The sequence below is a fragment of the Ornithorhynchus anatinus genome, chromosome 8, assembly GCF_004115215.2.
Source record: "Ornithorhynchus anatinus isolate Pmale09 chromosome 8, mOrnAna1.pri.v4, whole genome shotgun sequence".
Classification (NCBI taxonomy): Eukaryota; Metazoa; Chordata; class Mammalia; order Monotremata; family Ornithorhynchidae; genus Ornithorhynchus; species Ornithorhynchus anatinus.
The window spans coordinates 49,587,845-49,614,565 of NC_041735.1; the positions used below are offsets into that span (position 1 = coordinate 49,587,845).

The 26,721-nt window shown below is 46.5% G+C and overlaps 1 protein-coding gene across 1 annotated transcript in view; it reads right to left on the reverse strand.

Moving 5' to 3' along the window:
- The window catches only part of LOC114813875, a 74,830-nt gene that overhangs the window by 41,545 nt on the left and 6,564 nt on the right, over positions 1-26,721 (reverse strand). Inside the window, exon 2 of the mRNA XM_029071318.1 lies at positions 13,241-13,300. Within this exon, the coding sequence (XP_028927151.1) occupies positions 13,241-13,300 (60 nt within the window). The remainder of the gene's footprint in view (positions 1-13,240; positions 13,301-26,721) is intronic.

Sequence of the window (26,721 nt, forward strand, 5' to 3'; positions counted from 1 at the left end):
ATGAAGATGGATGTCCCTTCAGCCCCGTTACTGCTTCCGACGGCCTCCGATCTCCAGGGTGACGCTACGGTTCCCAGAAGAAATGGTAATTTGGACATTTCCATAGAGAAGAGACCCATTTCTCACAGGATTCTCTGCACTCTGACAGGTCATCTCGGGGAAATTTGGCCAGTGGGGGCACAAGGCAGTGCTACTTAACCATGGGCCGTACATTGGAGAAAAGAAAACAAATTGCTTTTTCTAAAGATTACCAATATTTTTCCCTTCTTGACATCCCAGCCAGGGAGAGATGATTTCTCCATCAACTGGGGAGGAGGACAGGGGAGACTGGATGACAGAGAAGGGAGGAGACAGGATGACAGGTCTTAAAACAGGACCCGAATCCAAGATTAAAAGGCTGGGCTAAAAGGAAGGGAGAGCCAGGGAAGGCTGTAGACATTGTCATGGACCCCAGTTCAGGGAGAAGAGACCACTTTTCCTAATGCTCATTATCTGGCCAGCCAGCTTAAGAAAGGTGAAAGAAGGCACATTCATAAGTCTAGAGAAATCACAATGAGTCAAGTCACAGGCTAAAACAAAAGCAACAAATAAGTGCTGGACAAGCCCTGGGATAACAGGGGAAAATCTTCCCTGGGTTTTCACCGTCGGGGTCCTGGATTTAGGGCTGCACCAATCCCCTGGCTCTGAGAAGAAATGCCGACCCTCCAGCTGCTTCTCCAAATTCCTTTACTATGGGAGGTAAGCTGTTTTATTCATCCTCATCATCACAATAACAATCATAGTGTTTCAGCACTTACTGTGTGCCAACCATCGTGCTGAGCACCGAAGTAGCTACGGGATAAGCCGATCAAACACGATCCCTGTCCCACCGAGGGCTCGTCGTCTAGAGGGAAGCCTATATTTCATACCCATTTTTCTCCGGCAGGGCTGTCGGGTACCAACCCCACCTTGGTGGATGGACTCAAAGGAGGCCGCTGAAGGGAAGATGTATCTACTGTGGATCGTGATGACAGATAAAACGAAAATTATTTCCACTGGGTACGGGCATGGGGAGAAGAAGGAAATTCTCCCCCTCAAATGCTATCTAAACTGAACGGGCCTGTTTCAGGCCTCCCTAAAGGAAATACAGGTTGAGAAGCCGATTCACAGAGATATCCTTTTTCCTGTAGGATAAAAAGGGACTGTGGGGCTGGGACACATTTCCTTTGTTCTGAATGGTTGCCTGTGATACACTCTTCCATCTGGTCTGATTTTCCCATAACCTCTGAAGCACCGAGTCAACCCAAACAACCAAGTGGCCGCCATCTGAACATTTTCGTTACTCTGTGAGTCAACCTCTATTGTCAGAGCCTAGTGGCGTAACTATTCAGGGCCCTATTTGGGGGCTGAACTGTGTGTGTTCAGAAAGGGATCACACAAGACAGGGCAGCCGACTCCTTTAACCCTCCCCTTTCTGGACGCTAAGTTTTCCACGGTGCACCGCTAACTCCGAGAGGTGGCGGGTCCACTCACTATAATCCTGAGAACACTTCACTCGATCAATGAGTAAGGCGGAGCTTTTCCAATCCCAGAGAAGTCGCTTAAGTGGTCTGTCGCTTTCCTTTGCTGCCCTGATTCTTTCCCTTAGCTGAACTGCTGCTAGGTAGGTCTACGTACACGTGCTATGGTCCGACAAAGCGGTTTAATTACTGAAGTGTAAAAAATGGTATTTTGCTTCTCTTCCCTTTGGCTTTCTCAGTCGTAAATCTAAATCCCCACCTCGATTACTTGGGACAGTGATATGAGAAGGTCTGAAGCGATGACACAGTTTTCCATGACTTCATCATTAGCCGGGGTGGATCTACTGTCACAGGGTGTCCTCTGGGCCCAGGAAACATGAGTGGAACCCTGATTGGAGAGAGGTTTGAGGAAACCGCCCCCCTCCCAAAACTAATACCTCCCTCCTCACTGTTTCCTTCCACTTGCCCCCACAGCAAAACTCAAGATTGAGAGTTTGGTGCTGGAGACCTGGGCCTTGTCAATTAGCTAGCCAGAGGAGTGGCAGTGTAGAATGCTGGCTATTTACTTCTGGAAGTTTGACAAGTTGACAAAAATATGGTGCTTTCCATTAGTAGGTGGCATCATCTGGGACCCTGGAAACCGTGCACTGCGCTGATGAAAATTGGCCAGGCTAGTATTTTGATCAGTCTGGAAGCTGCTTAAGAAATAAGTAAGGCCAAGATCCTAACCTAAACAGAAGCAAAAGAGACTCTTTAACACAGTGGAAGTCAGTGGGCCTAGATTAGACTGTAATCCTGGCCCCATCGTCGTCTCTGGCAAATCTCATGACTTTTAAGAGCTGGGGATGATCCATCCGTTACGAGAGGAATTATAATGCCTGTCTCCACCTGAAAACAGCTGAATGCAGAGCTAGTTCTTTGGAGGGTGTTTTCGAAGGGAAGTGCCATTTCTATCTCTAGAGTCGCAAATGAATTTGCAGGTGTTCTTTTGGCCTCCAAAAGAAACCACAGTCTTCGATGGCTGTGACGGCAATCTCAGGTGTAGCGTGGTGCATGCAGAAGCCACTCAAACACCATTAGTCCTATTACAAGTAAGAGTTTTTTGGAGTGGTTTGGACCTTTGAGCTCACAGACATGGATCCCCACAAAACACCCCCAAATAAACAAGCCTTTAATAATGGCATCTGTTAAGTACTTACTCTGTAGTAACTGAGGCACAGAGAAGTTAAATGACTTGCCCAAGGTCAGAAAGCAGATAAGTGGTGGAGCCGGAATTAAAACCCACGACCACTGACTCCCAAGCCACTAGGCCATGCTGCTTCTCCATTCTTTGTGGAGGCTGGGGCCAATAAGCACTAAAACAGGATCCTGCCCCTCACTCACTGCCTTTCAGATCATGCTTCTTTTAAACTATGTACCTGGTAAAAATGCTTGGAGGTTAAATTGGAGAGTGCCAGATTTTTTTTTTTTTTTCCCCAGTGAGGAGACTCATTTTAGCTATAATAGGGAGCAGCTCCAATACAGCTCATTATGTGCAGGGAATGGGTCTGCTAATTTCTCTTGAATGAGGGACGCCGGGAGAAAGGTCCTTTCGGACTGATGATAGGATCATGTAGAAACTCTGTATACAGTCCTTCAGTAGCATTTTCTACCAAATATTGAAAATTCACCGTTCGTTAGAACTTGATTTTAACCCATGCAGTCTGGCTCCACGGAGGGGCTGAGGATCATGTGTCAGAACAAGAAACAAGTGAGGAACAATAGTGCGGTTGTTAAAAGGTTCAAATTCAAAATGAAATCTTTAAGCTCTACTGGGCTTTTTCATCTTCCCCAACCTTCTTGAATTTCACCCCGTGAGAAACCTATTTCCATTGTTTCCAAAACCAATCCCCGACCCCTTTACTGCCCACTGAAACAATTCTTTCTGGATAACCCAGCCATTTGCAGGAATGGACTATCAGGTTGGGGAATAATGCTTTTTTGTGGCAAAAGCACTGCGTGAGTACCAAGTATTCGGGGACCACAACCTTCATATTGCAAGCTACCCTCTCAGTGGTCTAGGCGCAACGGAAATGGAAAGGGCACGTTAGGCTCCGTTGCAATCCAACACAAATCTTGCGCTCCTGTCTCACTGTTTTACAGATGCTGACGTACCGGGGAAACTCATTTACTTAAGCAATGTAATTCAGAGCTCAGTAAATCAAAAGCAAACATGTTTCCTTGGTACAGCTTCTCAAATAAAACTGCTTTCTTGGGCCGGGGAAAATACTTCCAGAAAATCATTTAATGGGGTCCATCTACGAGATCATATGTGTCCCCTCCGTGCCGATTAGGAAAAAATATCATCTATGGATAGTGAATTGACAGGGTCGGGGGCCGGGCACGTTGGCTATGCTCATTTCACCACGACATCACGATTGGGTCATATTGTGCGCGTTATGGGACCGCTGACATAGACAGACTTTGAAAACATCACCTAAATGAGGTTCTCCACTGGCTGTTTGCTCTGCTCTACAAAGCTCAATTCCCAATATATCTCAGGGAGCTATAACAGCTCGGTCCTATCACTCCTCAAGGCCTCTGGGTGTTTTCCCGGTGTTCAGAGAGTGGAAGCCAAAGACAGAAAAAGGACAAGACCGGCAGGTGTCTCAGATGTGGGGCAGGGTCTCCAATTCATCTGACCCAATTCCTCCCGGCCCCGACACACAGCCATTGATCTGGCATGCCCCAGTATGGAATACCAAAGCAGTGAGGCCTAGCAGTTGGAGTCAGAATTCTGACATTTGCTGAGCGCTTACTATGTGCCAAGTACTAGGGTAGATACAGTCTAATCAGGGTGTCCCACGTGGGGCTCACAGTCTTGATATCCATTTTACAGAAGAGGCAACTGAGGTACAGAGAAGTTCAGTGACTTGCCCAAGGTCACACAGCACACAGGCGGCAGAGCAGGGATTAATAATAATAATAATGTTGGTATTTGTTGAGCGCTTACTATATGCAGAGCACTGTTCTAAGCACTGGGGTAGATACAGGGTACTCAGGTTGTCCCACGTGAGGCTCACAGTTAATCCCCATTTTACAGATGAGGTAACAGACACAGAGAAGTTAAGCGACTTGCCCACAGTCACACAGCTGACAAGTGGCAGAGCCGGGAATCGAACTCATGACCTCTGACTCTGAAGCCCAGGCTCTTTTCCACTGAGCCACGCTGCTTCCCAGCTTCTAAGAAACCAGGGGGTATTCCCAAAGTCTAATAACCTGTCTGGGATGAACTCTCCCATCAACCATTTCCCTACCAAGGGAAAGGTCATCTCTAGGCCTGCCGTCTTCTACGTTCGGACTTGCTTTATGGTCATCGGGCGTAATTTCGAGACATTTGCTGATGGGATTCTTTTGGGGGCTTTAGTGAGTGAGTGCTAATGGGTCGACTGAAGGATTACAAGGAGATTGTAGTAAAAGATGAATGTTTTGTCACTGCATTTCTCCCCCGTGCTTCTGGTACTATTCTAAGATGATGGACTCTGGACTGGTTTGGATAAATATCCGAGACCTCGGGGAAGGCCGCGAAGACCGCCTTGAACTTTGAGGAAAACTCAATTCAACAGTTCTTTTGAAGTTTGAAAAATGACAAAGAGTCCACTGTATTTCTGGGTCCCAAGAGGATGAGAAGGTCAAGTGTCAGCATGCCACAAAAGAATCAGTGGTCTTGGTATTCTCGGGCTTGACTATTCAGAAAAATCTCATGAGACACCCTGTTTGTGTGAAACTTTGAGGCCAGTTTCGTGGTATTGGCAAGCTTAGCTAAGGTCAAGAGAAGCTAAAACTGTCCCTGACCAGTTGGGTCACTATTTTTTTTTTTTTTGGAGGGGGGACACTTTCTTCCAGAGGGCTCAAGATGGTTTACTGAATTTTAAACCTCACACTATTTATTGTGGTATACTGTTTCCCTGTATCAAACTATCAAAGATACTAAATTTCATCCCTCCTTTATGAAATCCAACAGCTACTTAACCTTCTAAAGACAGCGACCCACCAACAGAACACTTTTCAGACACCAAATCTAATTTGGGCTCTTGGCCCTAGATGGAGCCGAGTCTTCTCTTTGCAGTCACATTGGCAGGTTCATACAAGTACCTCAGAGCACTTTGGGTACCTCAGTTATCCTATTGGTCAATTAGCGAGCAGATCATTAGGAACAGAAAATGCTCGCTGCCACAATGCCTTGTTCAAGGAGAGAATCTCATTCAGCAGTTGGCTCACTTGGCAAGCTTCTTTGATGCTGTGAACAGGGTCTTTTCTATATTCTGAACCTAATCGACATTGAAGAACAGCCACGGCCCCTCCCTCTTTTCGGGTATTTGTCTTTCCCGTCACAGCGACCGATCAACTGTCTTTATGAGATGAAAGTGGGTGGCGGATGAAAGGAGGGACTAAGATTCTTTGTTCTGCCATGAGCACACTGTGACCCTTGGTTGACTCTTTTAGCCTCCCTTCTCATTCTGTAGAAAAGCAGATCTCTCCCTACCTCCTTCACCTAAATGATACTATGAGAGGATGAGATTTTCCCCATACTGATAGCCATCCCATTCTATAAAAAGTCATAGGTGGGGGGCATATCCTCCCTTATCTTAGCCCAGTGTTCCACAAAACACAAGTCGCTGGAAATTACAGTGGGGGGTGGGGAACGGAGCCAAAGAGGTCCGACCTGTGAATTTTCCCCGTTAACTTTGGCATGGGCGTGGCCCGGCTTACTTCGAGAAGTTCCATCAATAGATGGTGCTCCCCTCTACCGTTCAAATGGCTTCACCGACTGGTACTCTCGGTAGGATGGCAGCACCGTGGAACACTGCAGAACTGGACCCCGGAAACCACCAGAGCTCACTCCTCCATGGACTTTCCTTCCTTCTGATTTAGTCATCTGTGTGGTTGATCCAAACTCCAGCCCATACAGAGGTGCGGGGTATTTTTCTGTTGCTAATGTATTCTCCCCCTCTCTGTGGAATTATATAGGCTTAGAAGCTGCCAAGATTCTGTCTGCTTACAATTCAAAGCACATTTCCCAACTTAAAAAACAACTAACAAACATGTTCCTGCCCTAGAGCATTTTTAGTTTCTTGAAAGTATCCCAACTAAAGTCCTTGAACTTTCTGCATCTTTCCATGAGGATGACCTGTGGATAGAGGGAGTCAAACCGGGATTCCCAGAGATTGGGGAGCTTGGGGAGCCCAAGGCCAGGACTCTATACACTCTTGGGCCCCGTGGAGGCTGAGACCCTGTGCATTAGCTGAACATCTGGGGCCCCTTCTAGTTGCTGGCGCCCATTAGAGTACGGTGTTGTAACCCTCTCCCCGCTGCAGTGACGGGAAAGGCCGGTCTGAGGTGGGGGGAAGCGAGCATGAGCCTGTCCCATTTTATTGTCAAATGATTTCGATTTTGTGAGTCTCTCAATCCCCAGGGGTATTTACGGAGTGCTTACTTTGGGCAGAGCACCGTACTAAGCTCTTGGGAGAGTACAGGGCAAGAGAGTCAGGAGACACCATCCCTGCTCTCGAGGAGTTTACATTCTGCTCCTTCTTCGGTGGATAGGGAAATGGAAGCCAAAGACTTTATGCTGCATATGTCATAACACTCCAGGACAGTCTCCGAAACAGAACGAGCATTCTGCACTTCCAGACCACTGCCTCCAAATACGGGCGCACCCTTCCCGTCTCTCAATCACGTGACCCCAGTTATCCCAGCGGAACTGAAATCCAACATCCTGCAAATCCTTTCAAGGAAAAAAATGTCTTCCCAGTTTCCTTTGCATTTATGGCAACAACCATGTGACCACTTCTTGGCAAATGGGTGGGCTGCCTACGTGTCTCCCACTAGACAAGAATTTTCTTGCATTTTGGGGAAGCTTGCAGCTAACTCTTCTTGTTAAAAGAATCTTTTCCAACTCAACTGCTCAGACCCACTTCACTGCTCCCCAATCTGCTGCTGTTCACTTCCGTGATTTAGACTTTCACGTTTGCACTGGGACCTGCTCCAAACAGGTTCCAAAGCTTCCTCGGTACCACCTCACTTCTCCCATGATTCCCTGATGGGAAGGAGATGGACTCGGGTTTAGAATGTTGGGTGAAGATCTCACATTTTCAAAACAGAAAATCTGCTCAGGATACGAATTAGGAAATGGAACTCACGACAGTATACTGATCATTCATCCAACACTTTCAGCTGCTTTCAAACTGCTTTGCCGGTATGTTGAGAGTGGGCAAGGCCAAATGCTTTCCAAATTACCTTAATTGGTCTGAACACTGTTCCATTGACTGACTATTCTATGCCCGAACATGGCAAGGCTGCTCGGGGAAAGAGCCTGACGTTTTTCCACTTTCATTATCTGCATGGATAGGAGTGTCTTTTCCCCAACCTCTCTCTACCCTCCTAATTTACATCCTGGTCACCTACCATGGACTTCTAGTCCCTAAATTCACTCAAACTGAGGGAACATAAAGGCATAAGAGATACCACAGTGGGGTCAAATGCAATGCAAGTGTTCAACACTTTTAGAAGCTAGGAAAGGCAAGGGCCAGAGGGTGTGGGACTGAACATTTTCAGCGGTTGGTTGAACTGATAGCTCCATGCCCCTGACATAAAGGGAGCGGATTCAGTGATCCTCCCAATCTAGCAGGGCAGTCAGACATTCAAATAATAGAGGGGTGGGGCAAGAAAAAGTGTTTGAAAATATGCGAGCTCCATGTGGAACAAGAACTGTATCTGACCTGATTATATCTACCCCAACTCTGAGTACAGTTCTTTGAACCCAGTAGGTGCTTAAATACCACCCTTCTTGTCATAGCCCATTCCACTGATGATGTGTGGGCGTAATTATTACAGCCACAATTACTTAAATGTTCTTCTAGAGGAAAACCCGAATGATGAGAATGAGCCCGGATCTATGATCTGCTTTAGGAAGGAGACACCCTAAGCAGCGTGGCTCAATGGAAAGAGCCCGGGCTTGGGAGTCAAAGGTCATGGGTTCGAATTCCGCCTTTGCCACTTGTCAGCTGTGTGACTTTGGGCAAGTCACTTCTCTGTGCCTCAGTTCCCCCATTTGTAAAATGGGGATTAAAACTGTGAGCCTCACGTGGGACAACCTGATTACCCTGGATCTACCCCAGAGCTTAGAACAGTGCTCTGCACATAGCGCTTAACAAATACCAACATTATGGTTATTCTCCTTTTTCAGGCTTAGATTTCCAAACCTTCTTGCCTCTCCGAAAGGAATAGCAGAACCGACTAGAGAACTGGGGTGCCGGGACTCGATGCGGTGGGAACAAGTGCACAACCTTTCTGGAAAACCCGGAGAGCTGCAGGGTTAAGCTACGGGTTTCACAAGAGGCTAACAGGCAGCAGAAGCTTAGTGACAGCAGAGCTGCCTCGCGAGGAAAACTCTTAATGGAAGTGCTTAATCCCCAAACTGGTGCAGAGGGGGGGAGGTCTGGGGAGCTCCTTCACCCTAAGGGTAAACCCAAAGACTCACTTTTTTCCTCAACCAGAAACATTGGAAATTGCAAGGACCTCAACTAAGCCAGAGTCACATCTCCTCATCACCCCGAGGGAAAATCATGAGTGGAAGACAACAACTCCCCACCTCTGCCAGTCGGCCCACTCAGCCGAGGAGGCGTGCCAGATGTGGAAGGCTGCGGGAGAGAGGGACCCAGAAAAGTCCATATTTACCACCAGGCCAAACGTTAGGGAAGTATTTTAACAGACCAAAAAAGGCCTTTTCAGGAACAGTTACCAACCTCCTGGAGGACGGCTAACCTGTTTCAAGTGGAGGAAGCAGTTTCATGCTGGTCAAAGATTATTCAAAGGGGATCTGCTAAGCAGCGTGGCTCAGTGGAAAGAGGCCGGGCCCGGGAGTCGGAGGTCATGGGTCGGAATCCCGGCTCTGCCGCTTGCCAGCTGGGTGACTTTGGGCAAGTCACTTAACTTCTCTGTGCCTCAGTTACTTCATCTATAAAATGGGATTAAAAACTGTGAGCCCCATATGGGACAGCCTGATAACCTTGTATCCCCCAGTGCTTAGAACAGTGCTTTGCACAGAGGAAGCGCTTAACAAATACCACCATTATTATTATTATTAAACTGGCCTTTTCACTGAAGCGGGATTAGAGCCCACCAGGCCAAAGGATTCAATTGTACTAACAAATGACTCATTCTAGAAGACCTCATACACCTTTGAGAGGCACAACTTAAGGAATAACCAAGGAAAATGAAGAGCTGCCAAAATACTGAATTATTTTCATCATCATCGTCGTCGTCATTCCTGCTAGTAGTGAGCTCCATTTCACGTGACCGGAGTCATATGTTGGTCTAGAGTGGATTTGCAAACCGTTGGTTTACTAACCGACGCGGCATCGGCCTAGCGGATAGAGCCTGACGCTGGCAGTCCGAGGACCCGGATTCTAATCCCTGCTTGGCCACTTGTTGGCTACTTGAACAGGACAAGTCACAGTTTCTCTGTGCCTCAGTTCTCACATCTGCTAAATGGAGATTCAATATTTGTTCTCCCTCCTACTTAGAATCTGAGCCCCACATGGGACCCGATCATCTTGTCTTGGTGTCCTGTGTCCTGTGGTGTCCGATCACCACAGGACTTAATACAGTGCTCGGCATAGAGTCAGCACTTACATATCACCATTATGATTCTGAATGTTAGTCTGAGACAAAGCCTCTGGGGTTTTTCACGGTATGCAGTCCTTAGACCTGGGCAACGTATATTTCCCTGACCCTATGTGCTGAGAGAATAATGCAAAAGTTCACATTTCAGGGATCACTTTCACTCGCTACACCTTCCTGACAACCCTACTCACTTGCCCAGGGCCAGCTACAGGAGTACCAACATCCGAGGGAACATGAGCTTGTACAAGGTAGAGGGTCGGCCGCCGGCGACTCCACCCAGCAAGCTATCCTGTCGACAGAATGGTGATTTATCACAAAGCTATTAATGTGCAGAGCCCTAGTCTCAGAGCAATCCACTGGCCACCTGGCAAACAGGTCTATGGGTCCATCCTGCTTGACTTCACCCCCTTTTCAGCAGGGAGCAGGAAAGGGAACCACACCACTTCTTCGTTTACCCTCTTCAACAAAGAGTCTTGGGGGGCTCATCAACAAAATCTCTGACCCGTTTGCAATCTCTGCCTGCCTTTCCAAGTAAAGGCATCTTTGAAAAGAATTAACTCTCTCCTTTCTCAAGAGAGGACTTTGCATCATGGCGGTCTTCTCCAGTGGAAGGCCTTGGAGCCTGTACAGGTGTTCTGGTTCTGAGCCACGTTGTCCAAGAGGTGAAATGGAATAGTTATTTTTGCCAAGTGCGAGGAACGTTGGAAGGGCTTTTTCTAACGGGGGCTTGGGTTTCTAAAAATTGACCCGGAGCTTCAAGGACCCAAAGTAATGAGTGGAAGAAAAAGCTGTGGCTTTGTGGGAGCGGAGGAACCAGCTCCTCCTCCCCATCTCCCCTAGCTTCTTTTTAGTCTGGCACAGCTGGGTTGGATGGGTCAAGGTTGGCTTATGTGTGGCACAAACAGCATTTAGAACTCCCTGAACTGTGTTATCGCGGCATATGCTCTGTTCCTGTTACCCAGGCTAAAATGGGAAGAATGAAAGGTTATTTTGGGTACACAACAATGCCCAGGACTTAGGAAGTTGATTTAAAAGAATGTTAGGTCCTTTCCACCCTAACCACCCACTGTCAAGTCCTAAAAATTGTCTCGACAAAAAAAACTCTGCTCACTGAATTTCCCACATGCTTCCCTTTACCTCTCACCTCTCTTCCCAGCACCTCAATAACTACCTTTAACCCTTCTTGTGTTCTCTGGGTGACTTTCAAAGCATTGTTTGATAGATGCTCTTTCTGGCCTCAGTCTTGTCCTTGATCAAATAAAAGCAAGCCCTAAGGACATTTTCCTGTTATTTTCATTGTATCGCTTGAATGCTCAGAAGAACATGAGGATTCATTCCTAAGTAAAGTCCTTGAGAACACTTCACCCAACTATTTTCCAGCCTTAGCAGTCAGATTTATTGAGAACGAGCTAGAAGAGTGAGGGTGGAAGGGGAAGGAGAAAGAGTGAGTGAGGCAGGTGAGTGAAGGGAGGAAGCCAGCAGGCGAGTGAAAGGAGCAAACAAGTGAGTGAGCGGAAGGAGGAGGAGAGAGAGCGGGAGGAGGAGGAGAGAGAGCGGGAGGAGGAGGAGAGAGAGCGGGAGGAGGAGGAGAGAGAGCGGGAGGAGGAGGAGAGAGAGCGGGAGGAGGAGGAGAGAGAGCGGGAGGAGGAGGAGAGAGAGCGGGAGGAGGAGGAGAGAGAGCGGGAGGAGGAGGAGAGAGAGCGGGAGGAGGAGGAGAGAGAGCGGGAGGAAGAGGAGAGAGAGCGGGAGGAAGAGGAGAGAGAGCGGGAGGAAGAGGAGAGAGAGCAGAAGGAGGAAGCACATGGGGAGAGAGCACACGGAGGTGGGGACGGAGCAAGTTGGGGGAGAGAGAAGACAACTGAAGGGAGGCCAATACAGGTGGCTTCCCACAGAGTAGCATAGAGAAACAGGGCAAAAGAAAGGTAATCTCCCACCCCTCATCCAGAAATGGGTCCCCCCTTAAGTATTGACACATTTGCCGGGGGCTTTCTTAGCTCCTGGCCTGGTTGTTTCCAGATCCTACTTCCTACAGAGTGGCTCTGAAGATAAAAACACACAAGCTTCAGGGGAAGTCAGTGCCCCTGGAATGAAGCTTTGGATCCAGGAGAAGAAATGGTTGAAACTAACCATTTTTGTTCTGCCACACAGCCCCACCCCCCACGGCCAGGAGTAACTGGATGTAGCCCAACTTAAGCAACAATGAGAGACAGCACTGATGCATAGTAAAGAGCACAATAATAACAATAATGTTGGTATTTGTTAAGCGCTTACTATGTGCAGAGCACTGTTCTAAGCGCTGGGGTGGATACAGGGTAAATAGGTTGTCCCACGTGAGGCTCACAGTCTTCATCCCCATTTTACAGATGAGGTCACTGAGGCCCAGAGAAGTGAAGTGACTTGCCCACAGTCACACAGCTGACAAGTGGCAGAGCCAAGATTCGAACCCATGACCTCTGACTCCCAAGCCTTTGCTCTTTCCACTGAGCCACACTGCTTCCAAGCAAGCCAATGGCTTTCTTGAAGTCTTTCAAAGCAAATGAAGATGCAGAAGAGCCAACCTCGAGCTAGCGGAACCTGAACCGCAGCCCTTTTCCAACGTGGCCAGGTGCCCAGAGTGAAGTCCCAGCATCCCACCTTCCAGAACTGCCCTTTAAATATACCCATTTTGTTTACTCGGCCCTCTCCCAACTCCTTACTTCACGGCTGTGCACTCAGTAAGCGCTCAATCTATATCACTGATTGATTACACAGTAGAGAAGATTCCACCTGGAGTCATGAACTGGATTAAGGGGCAGAGCAGGAAACCATCACCTGGGTTTCATTTCCTGATTTGGCTTCCCTTCTACAACAAATCAGTCACCTAGGCACTACGAAAGCACAAGCAAACCTATACTAATAAGAGCAAGACCCCCACAAGTCAACACCCTAGTCAGCAATCCAGCAATAACACGTAAACCAGCAAGCACTCCGAAAGCCAACCGAGGCAGGCCTCCACTTTGGGCAACCCGCGGATGACCGAGCAGTGAACAGTCATCTCGATAATGAGAATGGAGACGTGAAACCATGACACTTACCGTGCATCCGGTACTGCACCCCTCAACAGCCTCGAGAAACTCGATGGAGATCCGAAGAATCTGGTGGGAGATAGGAGAGACAGCGTTTTGTCATTCCTTGATGTGGGCCACCTATTCATTCATTCCATCATATTTTTTGAGCACTTACCATGTGCAGAGCACTGTACTGAGCACTTGGGAGAATACGATTTAACAATAAACAGACACGTTCCCTGCCCACAACGACCCTTACAGTCATCCCTCCTCTTTCTCACATATTAAATCAATCCAATGCTATAATCATATTAATCAATCGGCTGATTGATATATATGATTAGGGAAGCAGTGTGGCCTAGAGGAAAGAACATGGGCCTGGGAGTCAGAAGACCTGGGTTCTGATCCTGGCTCCACCACCTGTCTGTTGTGGGATCTTGGGCAAGCCACCTAACTTCTCAGTGCTTCAGTTACCTCATCTTTATAATGGGGTTTGAGACTGTGAGCCCCATGGGGAACATAGACTGTGCCTAACCTGATTAGCCGGTAACTATCCCAGCATTTAGCGCAGTGTCTGTCACATAGGAAGTGGTTAAAGAACATTTTTTTAAAAAATATAAACTCTTTCTTGAGCACACACTGTGTGTACTAAACGCTCATACCCCGTGCCTTTCCTCCTCTTCCTCACCCTGTTTATTCTTTTTTGGAGATCCATCTCTCCTTTGAGACATATTTGGGTTTCTCTTTGCTTTATAGGGAGCTCTCCAGGCTGTAAAGAGCAAGTTCAGGGCTGAAGGAGGTGGGGGGAGGAGCAGAGAAAAGGCATGTGGAAGGATAAAGGCTAAGCTGGGGGACTCAAACCAAGTCCAGACCACCCCTAGTTTAGCTAAGCTGGTCCGGGGACAATTGGGGGAGCAGAGGCTGGAGCTGGAACCTAGGCTGCCTGAACTGGGGCAGATCCACTGACCCTTCCCAAAGAACACCTCCCCTGTCTGGGTGGGGCCAGGCTGGAGATTTATTTCTCCCTTACTCAGTCCCCCCCCCCCCCCCCCCAACACACACACACTCTGGCCAAGGAGAAACGTGGAAGCAGGGTGCAACACCACTTTCCAGGCACCATTCCCCCTGAGGTTAGAAAGCAGCAGGAAGTTCTAGAAGAGGCAGGGAGCTCCTTCCTCCCGATTCCCAGCCGGCAGCCTGGACCTACTAGAAAAGCAGTAAACTTAAAGCCTCCTCTCCTCCCGTCAGGGACAAGGACACTGCCCCACCCCGGTTACCTTCCTCTCCTGATCCAGATACACCCCTAACTGAGGCGGAGTCTTTCTCTGATGTGACAGGAGGGTGACTAGAGCCAGAAATCTGAATCCAGAGTCTAGTTCCACTCTCCTGGAAATTGATAGACTGCAGTTGAGTCTACTTTCTCCAGGTTAATGTGAAAAACAGCCTCCACTTCTGGGAAACGAGACCTTGTGACTTTCCCCTCTTTAGCGTCAGAGCATTGGCGAGGCAGCACGAACCCGTGGAGGCGGGCAGGAGAGGAGAGGCCAAGGGCATGAGGTCCGATGAGCTCTTCCCGGTTTCCCTCTTACTGCTTATATGTGACAGTGAGAGAGGAGTGGCTAATTGAAATCCCACCTGTGGAGCTGAGCCTTCATCACTCCAAGAAGAAAAACAGATGTTAATCACCTCCCTTAATGGAGTTCTTTCTACCCCACTCCCCCAAAACAGCTGGACTCTTCATTACTGTCTTGTTTTTGAAAGGGTAACGCAAGGAAAGTTATCAGTTGGATTCAATTTGTCCTAAAAAGCCCGTATGCACAGAAAGTCTTTGCCAGATATTTTTACGAAACTACTACACCAAGCAGGCTCTTTCCTACTTCTGATCATTTGGCGCACTGCTTTCCCAAATTCCAGAACATTTGAAAGAACAGTATTACTGGCCCCACTCTAAAGATGAGAAAATTGAGTCGGAGAAATGTGAAATGGCCTGGCCCAACTCAGGGTTTCAGCTGACTGCATCAGAGATGTTTTAAGACCCTGTCGGCAGACAGTCTTCTAGCTATCTAATTAGGGCATTTGTTAAGTGCTTACTCTGCGTTGTGCACTGCTATAAGCAGGGGGGTGGACACGACAACTTGATCAGGGTTAGACAGACCGCCTGTCCCACAGGGGGCTCAGAGTCTAAGTAGGAGGGAGTCGGATTTCATCCCCACTTTAGAGATGAGAAACCGAGGCACAAAAACGGTCAGTGACTTGCCCTAGGTCTCACAGCAGACACGAGGCAGAGCTGGGATTAGAACCCAGCTCCCCTGACTAGCGGGCCTGTGCTCTTCCCTCTAGGCCGTGCTATTTCTCCCATTATGCTGTGTGGAACTTTCCCACCATTTCCAGGTCTTGGCAGCACAGAATAAGTGATTTTAATAGATATATCCCAACTTTGGATCCATACTTCATTTGAAATAGACCTAAACTACATAAGCGCTTGCCTTCACGAGCAGCTAAAAAGGCCTGGTTGTTGGCTGGCTGTTTAGGCTGAGGCTGATTTGAGGGCTATTTAACTGACCCACTGGGGTCTGGGACTTTCTAGCGATGGCAGTCGGAGGTGAAGACACCGCATTGCCCTAAACACTGAGGAAACCTCATGAAAAGGCAACTGTAGGCTGGAACACAGCAGCGGTGTCACCCGTTGGACTCTGTGTTAATAAAAAATATCCTCTTGCAGATTCAGAAGGAGAAAAACACCACTTCATCTTGGAACTAGGGAAGAGGGAGAAAAAAATCCCCAAATACTCCTTATTGAGGGCTTCCTCTTTGCATAGCGCTGTTTTGGGAGAGGGCAATACACAGAATTTGCACACCTGTTCCCTGCCCATAATGAGTTTGTTTACAGCTAAGGAACTAACATTACTGGAGAAGCGGCGTGGCTGAGTGAAAAGAGCCCGGCCTTGGGAGTCAAAGGTGTGGATTCTAATCCCGGCTCCTCCCCTTGTCAGCTGTGGGGCTTTGGCCAAGGCACTTAACTTCTCTGGGCCTCAGTTGACCTCTTCTGTAAAACAGGGAAGACGACTAGGAGCCCCACATGGGACAACCTGATTACTGTCTATCTGCCCCAGTCCTTAGAACGGTGCTTGTCACAAAGTAAGCGCTTAACAAATACCATCATTATTCAAGCTCTTAGTACAGTGTTCTGAGCATAGTAAGCGATCAAATACGACTGAGTGAATTACAGGAAACTGAACGGTGCTATTAGACTAGACAGTCAATCCACCATACTCAGGAGGCACTTACTGTGTGCAGAGCGCTGTATTAAGACCTCGGAAAAATAGAGTAAAACAGAGCTGGTAGCCGAATTCCGGCCCACAATAACTTCCCTGAAATGCATTTTGGTATCCCCCTGGCAGAATCAGTAAAGGGGACAAGAATGAAATGTCTCAGAGATTCAAATTTCTCCGCACATAATCACCCTACATCAAGACAGTAGTGGTAATAACATTTAAGTGCATAATATCATTATTCTTTGATTTAATAATAATAATAATAATGTTGGTATTTGTTAAGCCCTTACTATGTGCCCAGCACTGTTCTAAGAGCTGGGGTAGACACAGGGGAATCAGGTTGTCCCACGTGGGGCTCACAGTCTTCATCCCCATTTTACAGATGAGAGAACTGAGGCACAGGGAAGTTAAGTGACTTGCCCACAGTCACACAGCTGACAAGTGGCAGAGCTGGGATTCGAACTCATGAGCCCTGACTCCAAAGCCCGTGCTCTTTCCACTGAGCCACACTGCTTCTCCGATTTAAGCGCTGAGTTTCAAGCACTGTTCGAGGCACTGGCGTAGGGACAAATTAATCACGGCAGACACTATCCCTATCCCACATGGGGCTGTCAGGCTCAGTAGGAGGGAGAACAATTAATCGATGTTATTTATTAAGCGCTCACTGTGTGGAGAGCCCGTCTTGAATCCCCATCTTACAGATGAGGCACAGAGAAGTGAAATTACTTGCCCAAGGTCACCCGCAGGCCACTGGCAGAGCTGAGATTAAAGCTCAGGTCCTCCAATTCCTGTGCTCTTGCCACTAGACAGTGCTCCTCCTTACTCTGTGTTCAACACTGACCCAAGCACTGGGGAAGAATACACAGCTGCTCTCTCCCCTCTCGACTGGAATATCTTGTGGGCAGGGAACGTGTATAACAACTCTTTGCACATTGCTTTCTCCCAAGTGCTTAGTACAGTGCTCTGCACACAGTAAGCGCTCATACATGATTGACAGGTGGGAATTACCCACAGTCCCTGGTACCGCCTCCTAGACAAGGTGAGTTGGGGGACACCGGTTCCACTCCTCTAGCCTGCAGGCCTCTAGGGATGGAGAATTTCCGGATCTGTACAATCAGGATGGAAGTTCTAAGTGTTTTCTGGGGCTTTTTAAACCAGAAAGATCATCTGGGTCAAATGCACCTCCGAATTTTCTTCTATTCGCAGGTTCTCCAGCTAGGTTTCATTTACAATTTCCATTGCCGGGCTAAGTGTCAAATAATTTAATCGCTGCGGCACTTGATAGAGAAAGCATAGATCTTGGCACATAGATCTCTTTAAAATCTTCCATTCCTAAAGGGCAGATGGAAAGGCAAGCCTTTAGAAGGCAAGTGGCAGTCACTACCGTCTATGTACTGAAATGGGCCATTTACTTTGGTTACAAAGGAATTAAGCAGCAAATGTGAATATATAAGGCCAATTAGATTACGTTTGGAATACCGTAAGAAACCCCTTACACCTTTTCTAGCGGGAGCCAATTAAAAACTACCTACAAAAAGATAAAATAAAGGAATGGCTTACAAGGGGTCTAGGGTTGGTCTCTCCCAGGAACACATCAACTTCCTGGTACCTTCAGACTATTCTGAAAATCATTTCAACATTTCTGAAATGAGTTGCTGTTCAATGACCCTCAGAGAAAGCACAACAGAGAAAACAGGCCTTTATCTAGAAACCAGGGCTTTAGCAAACACATTCTTTACAAAGGTAGTCCATCTTCAGGCTGGTCCAACCTTCAGTCCCCTTCTAAAATGTCACTTCTTCCCAAGACCCTTCCATTCTTAAATCCCCGTAAACCATAAATTCACTGTGGGCAGGGAACGTGTCTATGAGTTCTGTCAGATTGTACTCTCCCAAGTGTTTAGTACAGTGCTCTGTAGTACAGTGTTCTGAGCACATTAAACGCTCGAGAAATACGACTGATCCCATGTGACATTGATCCAACAGCCACCTCTAACACGTATTCAGTACCTCTCTCTGCAATATACGTGTCTTTCCCTCTTGTTTTTAAGCTTCTTGGAGGCAGGAATCATGCCTACTTATTCTAAAGCACACGCCCAAATGCCTAGTACTGTTTGCTTTGCACGGCTTAGGTGCTCAGTAAATACCACTGATTGATAAGTGTTTGGTACTGTGCTAAGCACCCCCAGCAGACACTTCAATGCTATTGACTGATTGGGCTTATATGTTTACCGCCCTTCCCATTAGAGCACAAGTTTCTTGTGGAGAGAATGCATGTCTCATGCTTCCCAAATGCTTAGTCCTGTACCTTGTATCCAGTGGGTACTTATTAAATATTCATTCAATCGTATCTATTGAAGCAGCGTGGCTCAGTGGAAAGAGCCTGGGCTTTGGAGTCAGAGGTCATGAGTTCGAATCCCAGCTCTGCCACCTGTCAGCTGTGTGACTTTGGGCAAGTCACTTAACTTCTCTGTGCCTCAGTTACCTCATCTGTAAAATGAGGATGAAGACTGTGAGCCCCACGTGGGACAACCTGATTCCCCTGTGTCTACCCCAGCGCTTAGAACAGTGCTCTGCACATAGTAAGCGCTTAACAAATACCAACATTATTATTGAACGCTGACTGTGTGTGGTGCACTCGGTCAAGTACTTGGGAGAGTCCAATAGAACAATAAACAAACATATTCCCTAAAGAGCTTACCGTCTAGAGGGGGAGACAGACATTAATAGAAATAAAAAAATTACAGATATGTACATCAGTGCTTTGGGCTGGTAAGGGAGATGAATAAAGGGAGCAGGTCAGGGCGACGCCGAAGGGCGTGGGAGAAGAGGAAAGGAAGGCCGAATCCGGGAAGGCCTCTTGGAGGAGATGGGCCTTCAATAAGGCTTCGAAGGGGTGGAGAGTCATCGTAATAGAGTCGTCTGTCAGATAGGAGGAGGGAGGGCGTTCCAGGCCAGAGGCAGGAACTCGGGTGAGAGGCTGGCGGCGACATAGACGAGAGCGAGGTACAGTGAGAAGGTTAGCGTGAGAGGAGTGAAGTGTGCAGGCTGGGGGTGTAGTAGGAGAGTAGTGAGCAGTCCAGTACCACTATTTAAGATGCACAGGCAGCACAAAGTGAGGACTCCCAACTCCCTGGTTCCAAGATGAAAGAAAAAAAGGCTTTTGCCACTTTTTAATCTCTAAAGGTGTCCTGTAAATAGCATAATAGGGATGTTAATACCTGTGAAACTTTTCTCCCAAATATGGATATTGACCATCAAAGTTACCGGCTGAACTTTGAGTTGAGCAAAAGTGACACCATTTTACCAATTTGCAAAAAAGTTTCTTCCAGTCTACTGAGTTCAAAAGAAACATCACAGGTTGTCCATGGGTCCATGAGGTGAGGCAGCAGAGCCAAGCAGTTCACTATTTCCCAGTCAAGGTGGAACAAGTTAAGGACAATACGGCAGTCGGAAGATCTTCTGCCGGGGAAACGTTTTGATACAGCAGCCGGGATCAGTTATTATAATGGTGCCATCCAGATTTAGAGAACACGAACGAGTCTCATTCTCACTACTGAACTCACTCAAAGCCGGCCAGGGAATCTAATTATTTCCTGTTTGCCTCTTGAAAAGCCAAAAGCTTAGCTGATATGACTATAATTAATTACATGCACCAGTAATTACAGGAAGGCCCACCTCTGTCCCTGAAATAAGCCGTGGAGAACTCCTGTCCTTCCATTCAGCCATACGGTGAAGAAACCCTCCCCCATCCATTCCAAGGTGCCAAAGGGAAGAGGGTTCTTTGGCATGGGGAGGGAAGGAGGAATGGATGACAAGGGTTGACTGGATTTGGAAACCATTCTTCCATTCAGAAAATAGTCGCTCTATTCAATCCTGCTGGAAAGTTCTCCAAGTCTTGTCGGAGGGAGGCTGGGTGAAACCAGTGGCTTTTCTTACACAGCTGGACACCCATGAGAGTAGGACTCCCATCATCCCCATGGAGTTGGCACCTCTGCCTTGCCGTGGTTTCACGGCATCAAGTAGCCGAGCGGTCGAGTTGTCAAATCTTAGTTTGATCAAAATCTACGCAATGACACAGATGGTAAAGCTACCGGTATATCAGACCCAAACCGAGGAGATGATTGTGGGGAAAGGGCAAGCAGGAGGGGCCCTGCACAGAAATGAAATATAAAATGGTCAACATTCTCAGAGTCTCATTCTCCATTCCTTTCCACTCTCCTGTTCCCCTACCCTCAGATGCCAGCCTTCCTGAATTGGCTTGTCTTTGTTCTTGGGCCTGCCTCCCTGGAGTCCCTTTCTGTCTCTTCAATTCCTTTTTTATCTTTCATGCTCTAAATTTCTAACTTGAAAGACCAGCCTTATATGAAGCTCATTTTTTTCCCGACTTTCATTTTCTCTCCTCCATTTCTTTAGTGTGGGAAACATTTCTGATGTTTCCCAACTTCTGGCAACATTTGTTTCTTCTGTTTTTTGCTGCTCTCCTCTCTGTTCTACTTCTGTGTCCGCTCTTTTGCTCGCCCTCTCTGTTCTATTTGAACCTTCGGCCTCATTCTTGCTATGGGATGTTTCATCTTTTCTCTTTTCTATTTGCCCTTAACCTGTCCTCCCTACACACGTCTTTCTCCCCATTTCCTCTCCTTCATATCCTGCACTCTCATTCCCTTCACTCTCCCAGGGCATTTCTCCTTTTTTACCCTTGCGCTCCTTGAAGCTCTTTTCAGCGCTAACCCAGCACTCTTGAACAAACCTGAAGGATAAGATACCTCAGCACTATTTCCCCAGAAATAAATGTAAAGTCAGGCATACCCCAAAGTGATTTATTTCTAAGGATCATGATTCAATTCCCTGATTTACTTGTGCCCGTACACTCCTTGGCCCAAGGTATTTTTCTCTGTCACAATAACAACTACATGCAAAATGAAGAGGTGGAAAAAAGATATATTTTAGTGGCCCCAAATTACTTGCTTAGTCTCTGCATTTGAGCAGGAGAAAGACAGCATCATTCCAAACAGCCAAAAGGCCAGTGGTGCCCTACCATCTTCAGCACCCTGGACTGTCACCACTTTGCCCACCCAAAAGCTGGTTCTGTTCCAAAAAATTCTTGGGGAGAGACTCATGAAATGGGGATCCTGTACTTAAATCTGTCAGTGATCATGATGGTATTTGTTAAAAGCTTACTATGTGCCAAACACTATTCTAAGTGATTGGAACAGTACAATACAACAGAGTTAGCAGACACATTCTCTGCCCACAGTGAATTGACAGTCTAGAGACAGACATTTACAATACATAATTTAAAGATATGCACATCATGCTATCAATAGGAGCTGACTTCACATGTAGAATGAGGCTTGCTCCATGGTGATATGGCCCATTATGTCTCCATGACTTGGGATGCTTTGACACCAAGTCTACACAAGTGAACCTATCAGAGTGAATAGGGTTATTTCTTCCAATTCAGCTTCTCGCCTTTATATTCTCTTCATCTAAGTGAAAGAAAGAAGGCATAAGGTGAGGACTAAACACATCTGTACTGAAGTGTAGCCCTCACCCCAAGTTGCATATCAGTAATATTGCAACTTCAGAAGAACTTTCTACAGAAGAACTTCCAGGTGTCAATAGCCCCAGTGACGCGACAGGAGCAGAGAAGGTGTAGGAACGGTACATGGCCCAGGGCAAAAACTGAATCTACTGAGAGTTGGAGAATTAAGGCAAGTGGAACATCATTAAATATCCTCCAGATTTTTGTAGATTTAAATTCTGTGCGGATCAACCCCATCTTCTGGCTTCTTTCCGTGAAATGTGTCATAAGCATTCCTACTAAGACAGGACTGAGTTGTAAGCCAAAACTTCTGCAGGTTCTTGGACTTTGCTTGCCAATTCTCTCTTGCTGTGATTGAAAAGAGCTCCTACAATATGTTTACCCGAAATGTCTTGTTGCCTACAAAGACCTGCCATTGAGAAGCCATCTTCATGAACCAGACTGTTCCGTTCTTAAACCAAGTCTATTGCCTTGTGTTCTAATCTAATGCTAGGTTGTAACACTAATCCAAGAAAGATTGGAAAATGAATACTTTGCCCACACAACTGATGTGCTCAATTCTAAGTGTGGGACATTTTTCCCCCTAGTCCATTTGAAATATTCAGGAGGTTTCAAAAAAACAATATTTTAACTGTGTTTCTGGAAGTTTCTTTATTGGTTATTGTAGGTATGCCCTTAAGTTTTAATGATTTTAACAGCCTCTACTTAATTCAAATGAAAAATGTTGTAAAAGTGCCTTTTTAAAAAAAATCTGTCACCACCATTCCTCACAAACTGCTTTTTCCCCCTCTGTTCTCTTAAACTAATGATTTCTAATGAAGAGGGTCTAGAGAGAAAATATCAGTTGGTATTCAAGACACTTGGAGAGTATTGTAATCTAAATACCTTTGATACTTTTGATATTTGATATTCCTTCAGGGTTTTTGGATCACTAAAACTCAATTCTTTGCTCTGCAACCCCCACCTTGAAGTTCAGGAATGACCCAATTAAGCCATGGTTCTGTTTGCTTTATCATTCTTCTACCATGTCAACTATTTGGTTGGTTTTTTGACAATTCTGGTTAATTTTTACATTTACAAAAACCACTTTGTAGGACATGGAAGAAACTTAAAGAGACATAAGGGCCTTTGATGTTCACACTTTCCTTGAATATAAGTTTTATAAGTTTATAAGTTTTATTGAATTCACCAGATAATAAATTTGATAATAATAGAAAGGCCTCAAAATACAATTCGCCACAACCTCTTGTCATTTCACAGTCAACTCTCTTCACCCACTACTCTCCAGTTCACTCTAAGCTAATAAACATAAGGATAATGCTGGTATTTGTTAAGTGTTCCCTATGTGCTAAGCACTGTTCCAGCTAAGCGCTGGGGTAGATACAAGGTAATCAGTTTGTCCCACGTGGGGCTCATAGTCTTAATCCCCATTTTACAGATGAGGTCACTGAGGCACAGAGAATAATAATCATAAGAATAATGTTGGTATTTGTTAAGTGCTTACTATATGCAGAGCACTGTTCTAAGCGCTGGGCGAGATAGAGGATAATCAGGTTGTCCCATGTGAGGCTCCCAGTTAATCCCCATTTTCCAGATGAGGTAACTGAGGCCCAGAGAAGTTAAGTGACTTGCCCACAGTCACACAGCTGACAAGTACCAGAGACGGCATTTGAACCCATGACCTCTGACTCCCAAGCCCGGGCTCTTTCCACTGAGCCACGTAAAGTGACCTCCCCAAAGTCACACAAATGACAAGCGGCAGATCCGGGATTAGACCCCACGACTTCTGACTCCCAAGCCGGTGTTCTTTCCGCTAAGCCACGCAGCTTCTCTTCTCTAACTGGACCATATTCTACACTCTCCCAACTCTCTTTCTTCAATCGTGCTGCTTCCCACGATTGCACTCCCCTCCTCCCCAAATCCATCAGAAATAACTCTCCCCACATTTAGTGACTTCCTAAAATCCCACCTCCTCCGAAAGGTCTTTTCCAATTACATCACAGTACCCCCAGCCATATCAGCCCATTGGCCATCTCTAGCACAAGCTCTTATATACCTTCTTCAGGACATATGCATAATCTTGAATATATAGATATACCTGTATCTATATGGTATCTGTATCTATCTGTATCTATATCTATGTTCAATTATGATAACTCTATTTGCAAACCTTCTATATGTCTGCCTTCCCAGTAACATGTAGGTTCCTCGGGGGCTGGGAAATTTTTCATGCTTCTTTTGAACTTTTCCAAGTGAAGAAACGGTGTGGTCTAATGAAAGGAAAACAGGACTGGGAACCAGGAGACCCAGATTCTAATTCCAGCTCTACCATAAGCTTATTGTGTGACAATTTCTTGTGCCTCACTTTCCTCATGTCTAAAATGGGGCCATATACCTACATTCTCTCCCCTCTGGTCTGTGAGCCCCACGTGGGTCAGGGACAGTGTTCAGTGCAATTCCCTTTAATCTACCCCAGCGATTAGCCAAGTGCTGGCCTCATAGTACATCCTCTATCAAACATATTTCTTGAGGACTTACTAGATGTAGATCACTGTACTAATTGCTTGGGAAAGTCTAACAAATACCATTGTCATGGCTACGATTATTTGCTTCGATACGTGGGCTTCCACCGAATAGTGAATAACATGCCGTCAGTCCAGAATATTTGATGACTTGAATCGATTATTGTGAAACGTCATGTCCGCCCAGATCTTCAGCAGCTACATTCAGGACTTTGGGTCTTGCAGTGGAGATAAGAACCTCAGAAGAGCCTGGGGGGATATTCTCAGGTAGGTCTGATACCCAGGTGCTAAAGCCAAAGGCATAGCTTGAGGATAGGTCTGGCAATGAAAATAGTTGCAATCTTACAAAGCTCTCCAAGTTTTGCAAGAGGACAATTGTGTCTGAAGTCATAAACAGAGGAAACCACGTGTCATTTCAGTGATGTCATAATTATCACTTTATTTCAGGCTTAAAAGGCAACTTGCAAGGTTTCAATGATCCAAAGAAGCATTAGAAAACTACAGTGAGGCTTCAAAGGTAGCAAGGAGGATTGAAGGGAATCTTAAATAGCAGGCACAAAGCAAACTCCTCTGGCAGCTTTTGATGCCTTAACACCTCCTTCTCTTCAGCAAAAGTCCCTCTCTCTGTGTAGACTAGGCTCAAAGAAGGATTGTCAAAAAAGAATCTTCAAATAGGATAGATAAGGGACCAGGGCCTGGAAACCGTGATTTCAACGGGGATCACAATGGGAACGAGAAAAGCTTTTTGGGAGTCTTATAAACCAGGTCGTTTTAAGGATGGCTAGGACCCTGTGGTTCTCTCAGCTGCAAATCCACTAGGAGTCGCAAGTCATCCAAGCAAGATTCCCCTCATGATACCCAAATAAGATTTAGGAAAATCTCATTTCAGCCCCAGAGAGCCTTCAGGCCCCAGTTTTACAGGTAAAATTACAGTTTTCCCCTCCCCACTATCTCCCCGACCTCTTTAATGTTAAGTTGTTCCAGTCGCTCAAGCATGGTGACAGCGTTTCATCCCCCTGCTGGTTTCCTCCTGAAACATCGCTGTCTCTGCTTTCTGGACCCAAAGTAGAGAGTCGCTATTGCTCTGCTCTATCCCTGTGATGCACCCGTTGAAGTAGTCAAGACGACAGTGGTGATACCTATTCTCTTTTCAAACCAGGGCTGGATGTTGTGGGCCCTGGAGATCCGTCTCTTTGGTGGCCTGCCCCACCGTGAGGGAGGATCCATCTGCATTGCTAGACAGTCTAATGAAAACCCTCAAAAGGAACAGAAATAAAATCCATTCTCCAGGCCAGATCGCACTAACCGCTAAGAAGGCTTGCTGTGATGTGTGATAGAAATGATGTCATTGTTACTTCAGGATACTTTGAGCTTTAGTCCAGTGTTGCTGGAGTACTGGACTACGGTATATTAATGGGCTTTTTCCCAGAATCAGAGGCCTAGAAGAGCCTGCAGTCCATTTTCCTGCCTGTGGGCAGAATTTCACTTAAACATCCCAGACAGAAGGGAGATACCTACCTCTTCTAAAGACCGCCCAAGAAGGAAATTCCTTCGACCCTCATCTATGAGGAAATTCTCCTTTATCCTCCCCAGAGTCCAGCCAAAATCCGTCTCCTCTCATTCTGGCCTCAGTGGAAATGGAGAACAGCAGGGCACCCCCTCTGTTTGACAACCCTCCCATCCTTTCCCAAGAGTTTTCAATTTTCCCTACCTGCTGCTTTCTGGGCAAAGTCAGCTCTATTCTTCTACCTTTTCCTCTTAAGTCTTATTTTCCAACCCTTTAATCATCTCTGTGACTCCTCTCTACCCTCTCCAAATTGGCTGTCTTTTTCAAATAGATGAGCCCTATTGTAGATAGTGTTCTAGTCAGAAGTTGACCTACGCCGAATAATTCACCTGGGAAGGATCTCAAGGGATCCTCTTTCACAGTTCCCTGTATTCAGATGTGAGTGTACTTAAATCATCCAAGACAGGTGACTGTCTCTTCCATTTTAAAATCTCTTCAGGGACAGGGTCATACCACCCACCTGGTAGGCTGATCCAATGTTTAAGCACCTTCTGAGCAGCCAAATAGACCTTTCTTGTGCTCAATTTCCTCTGATTCTTAATCTTGATCCCTGGAAATGCAGAATACCTGACAAGTGTCCTCTTTGTAATCGCTCTTCATAG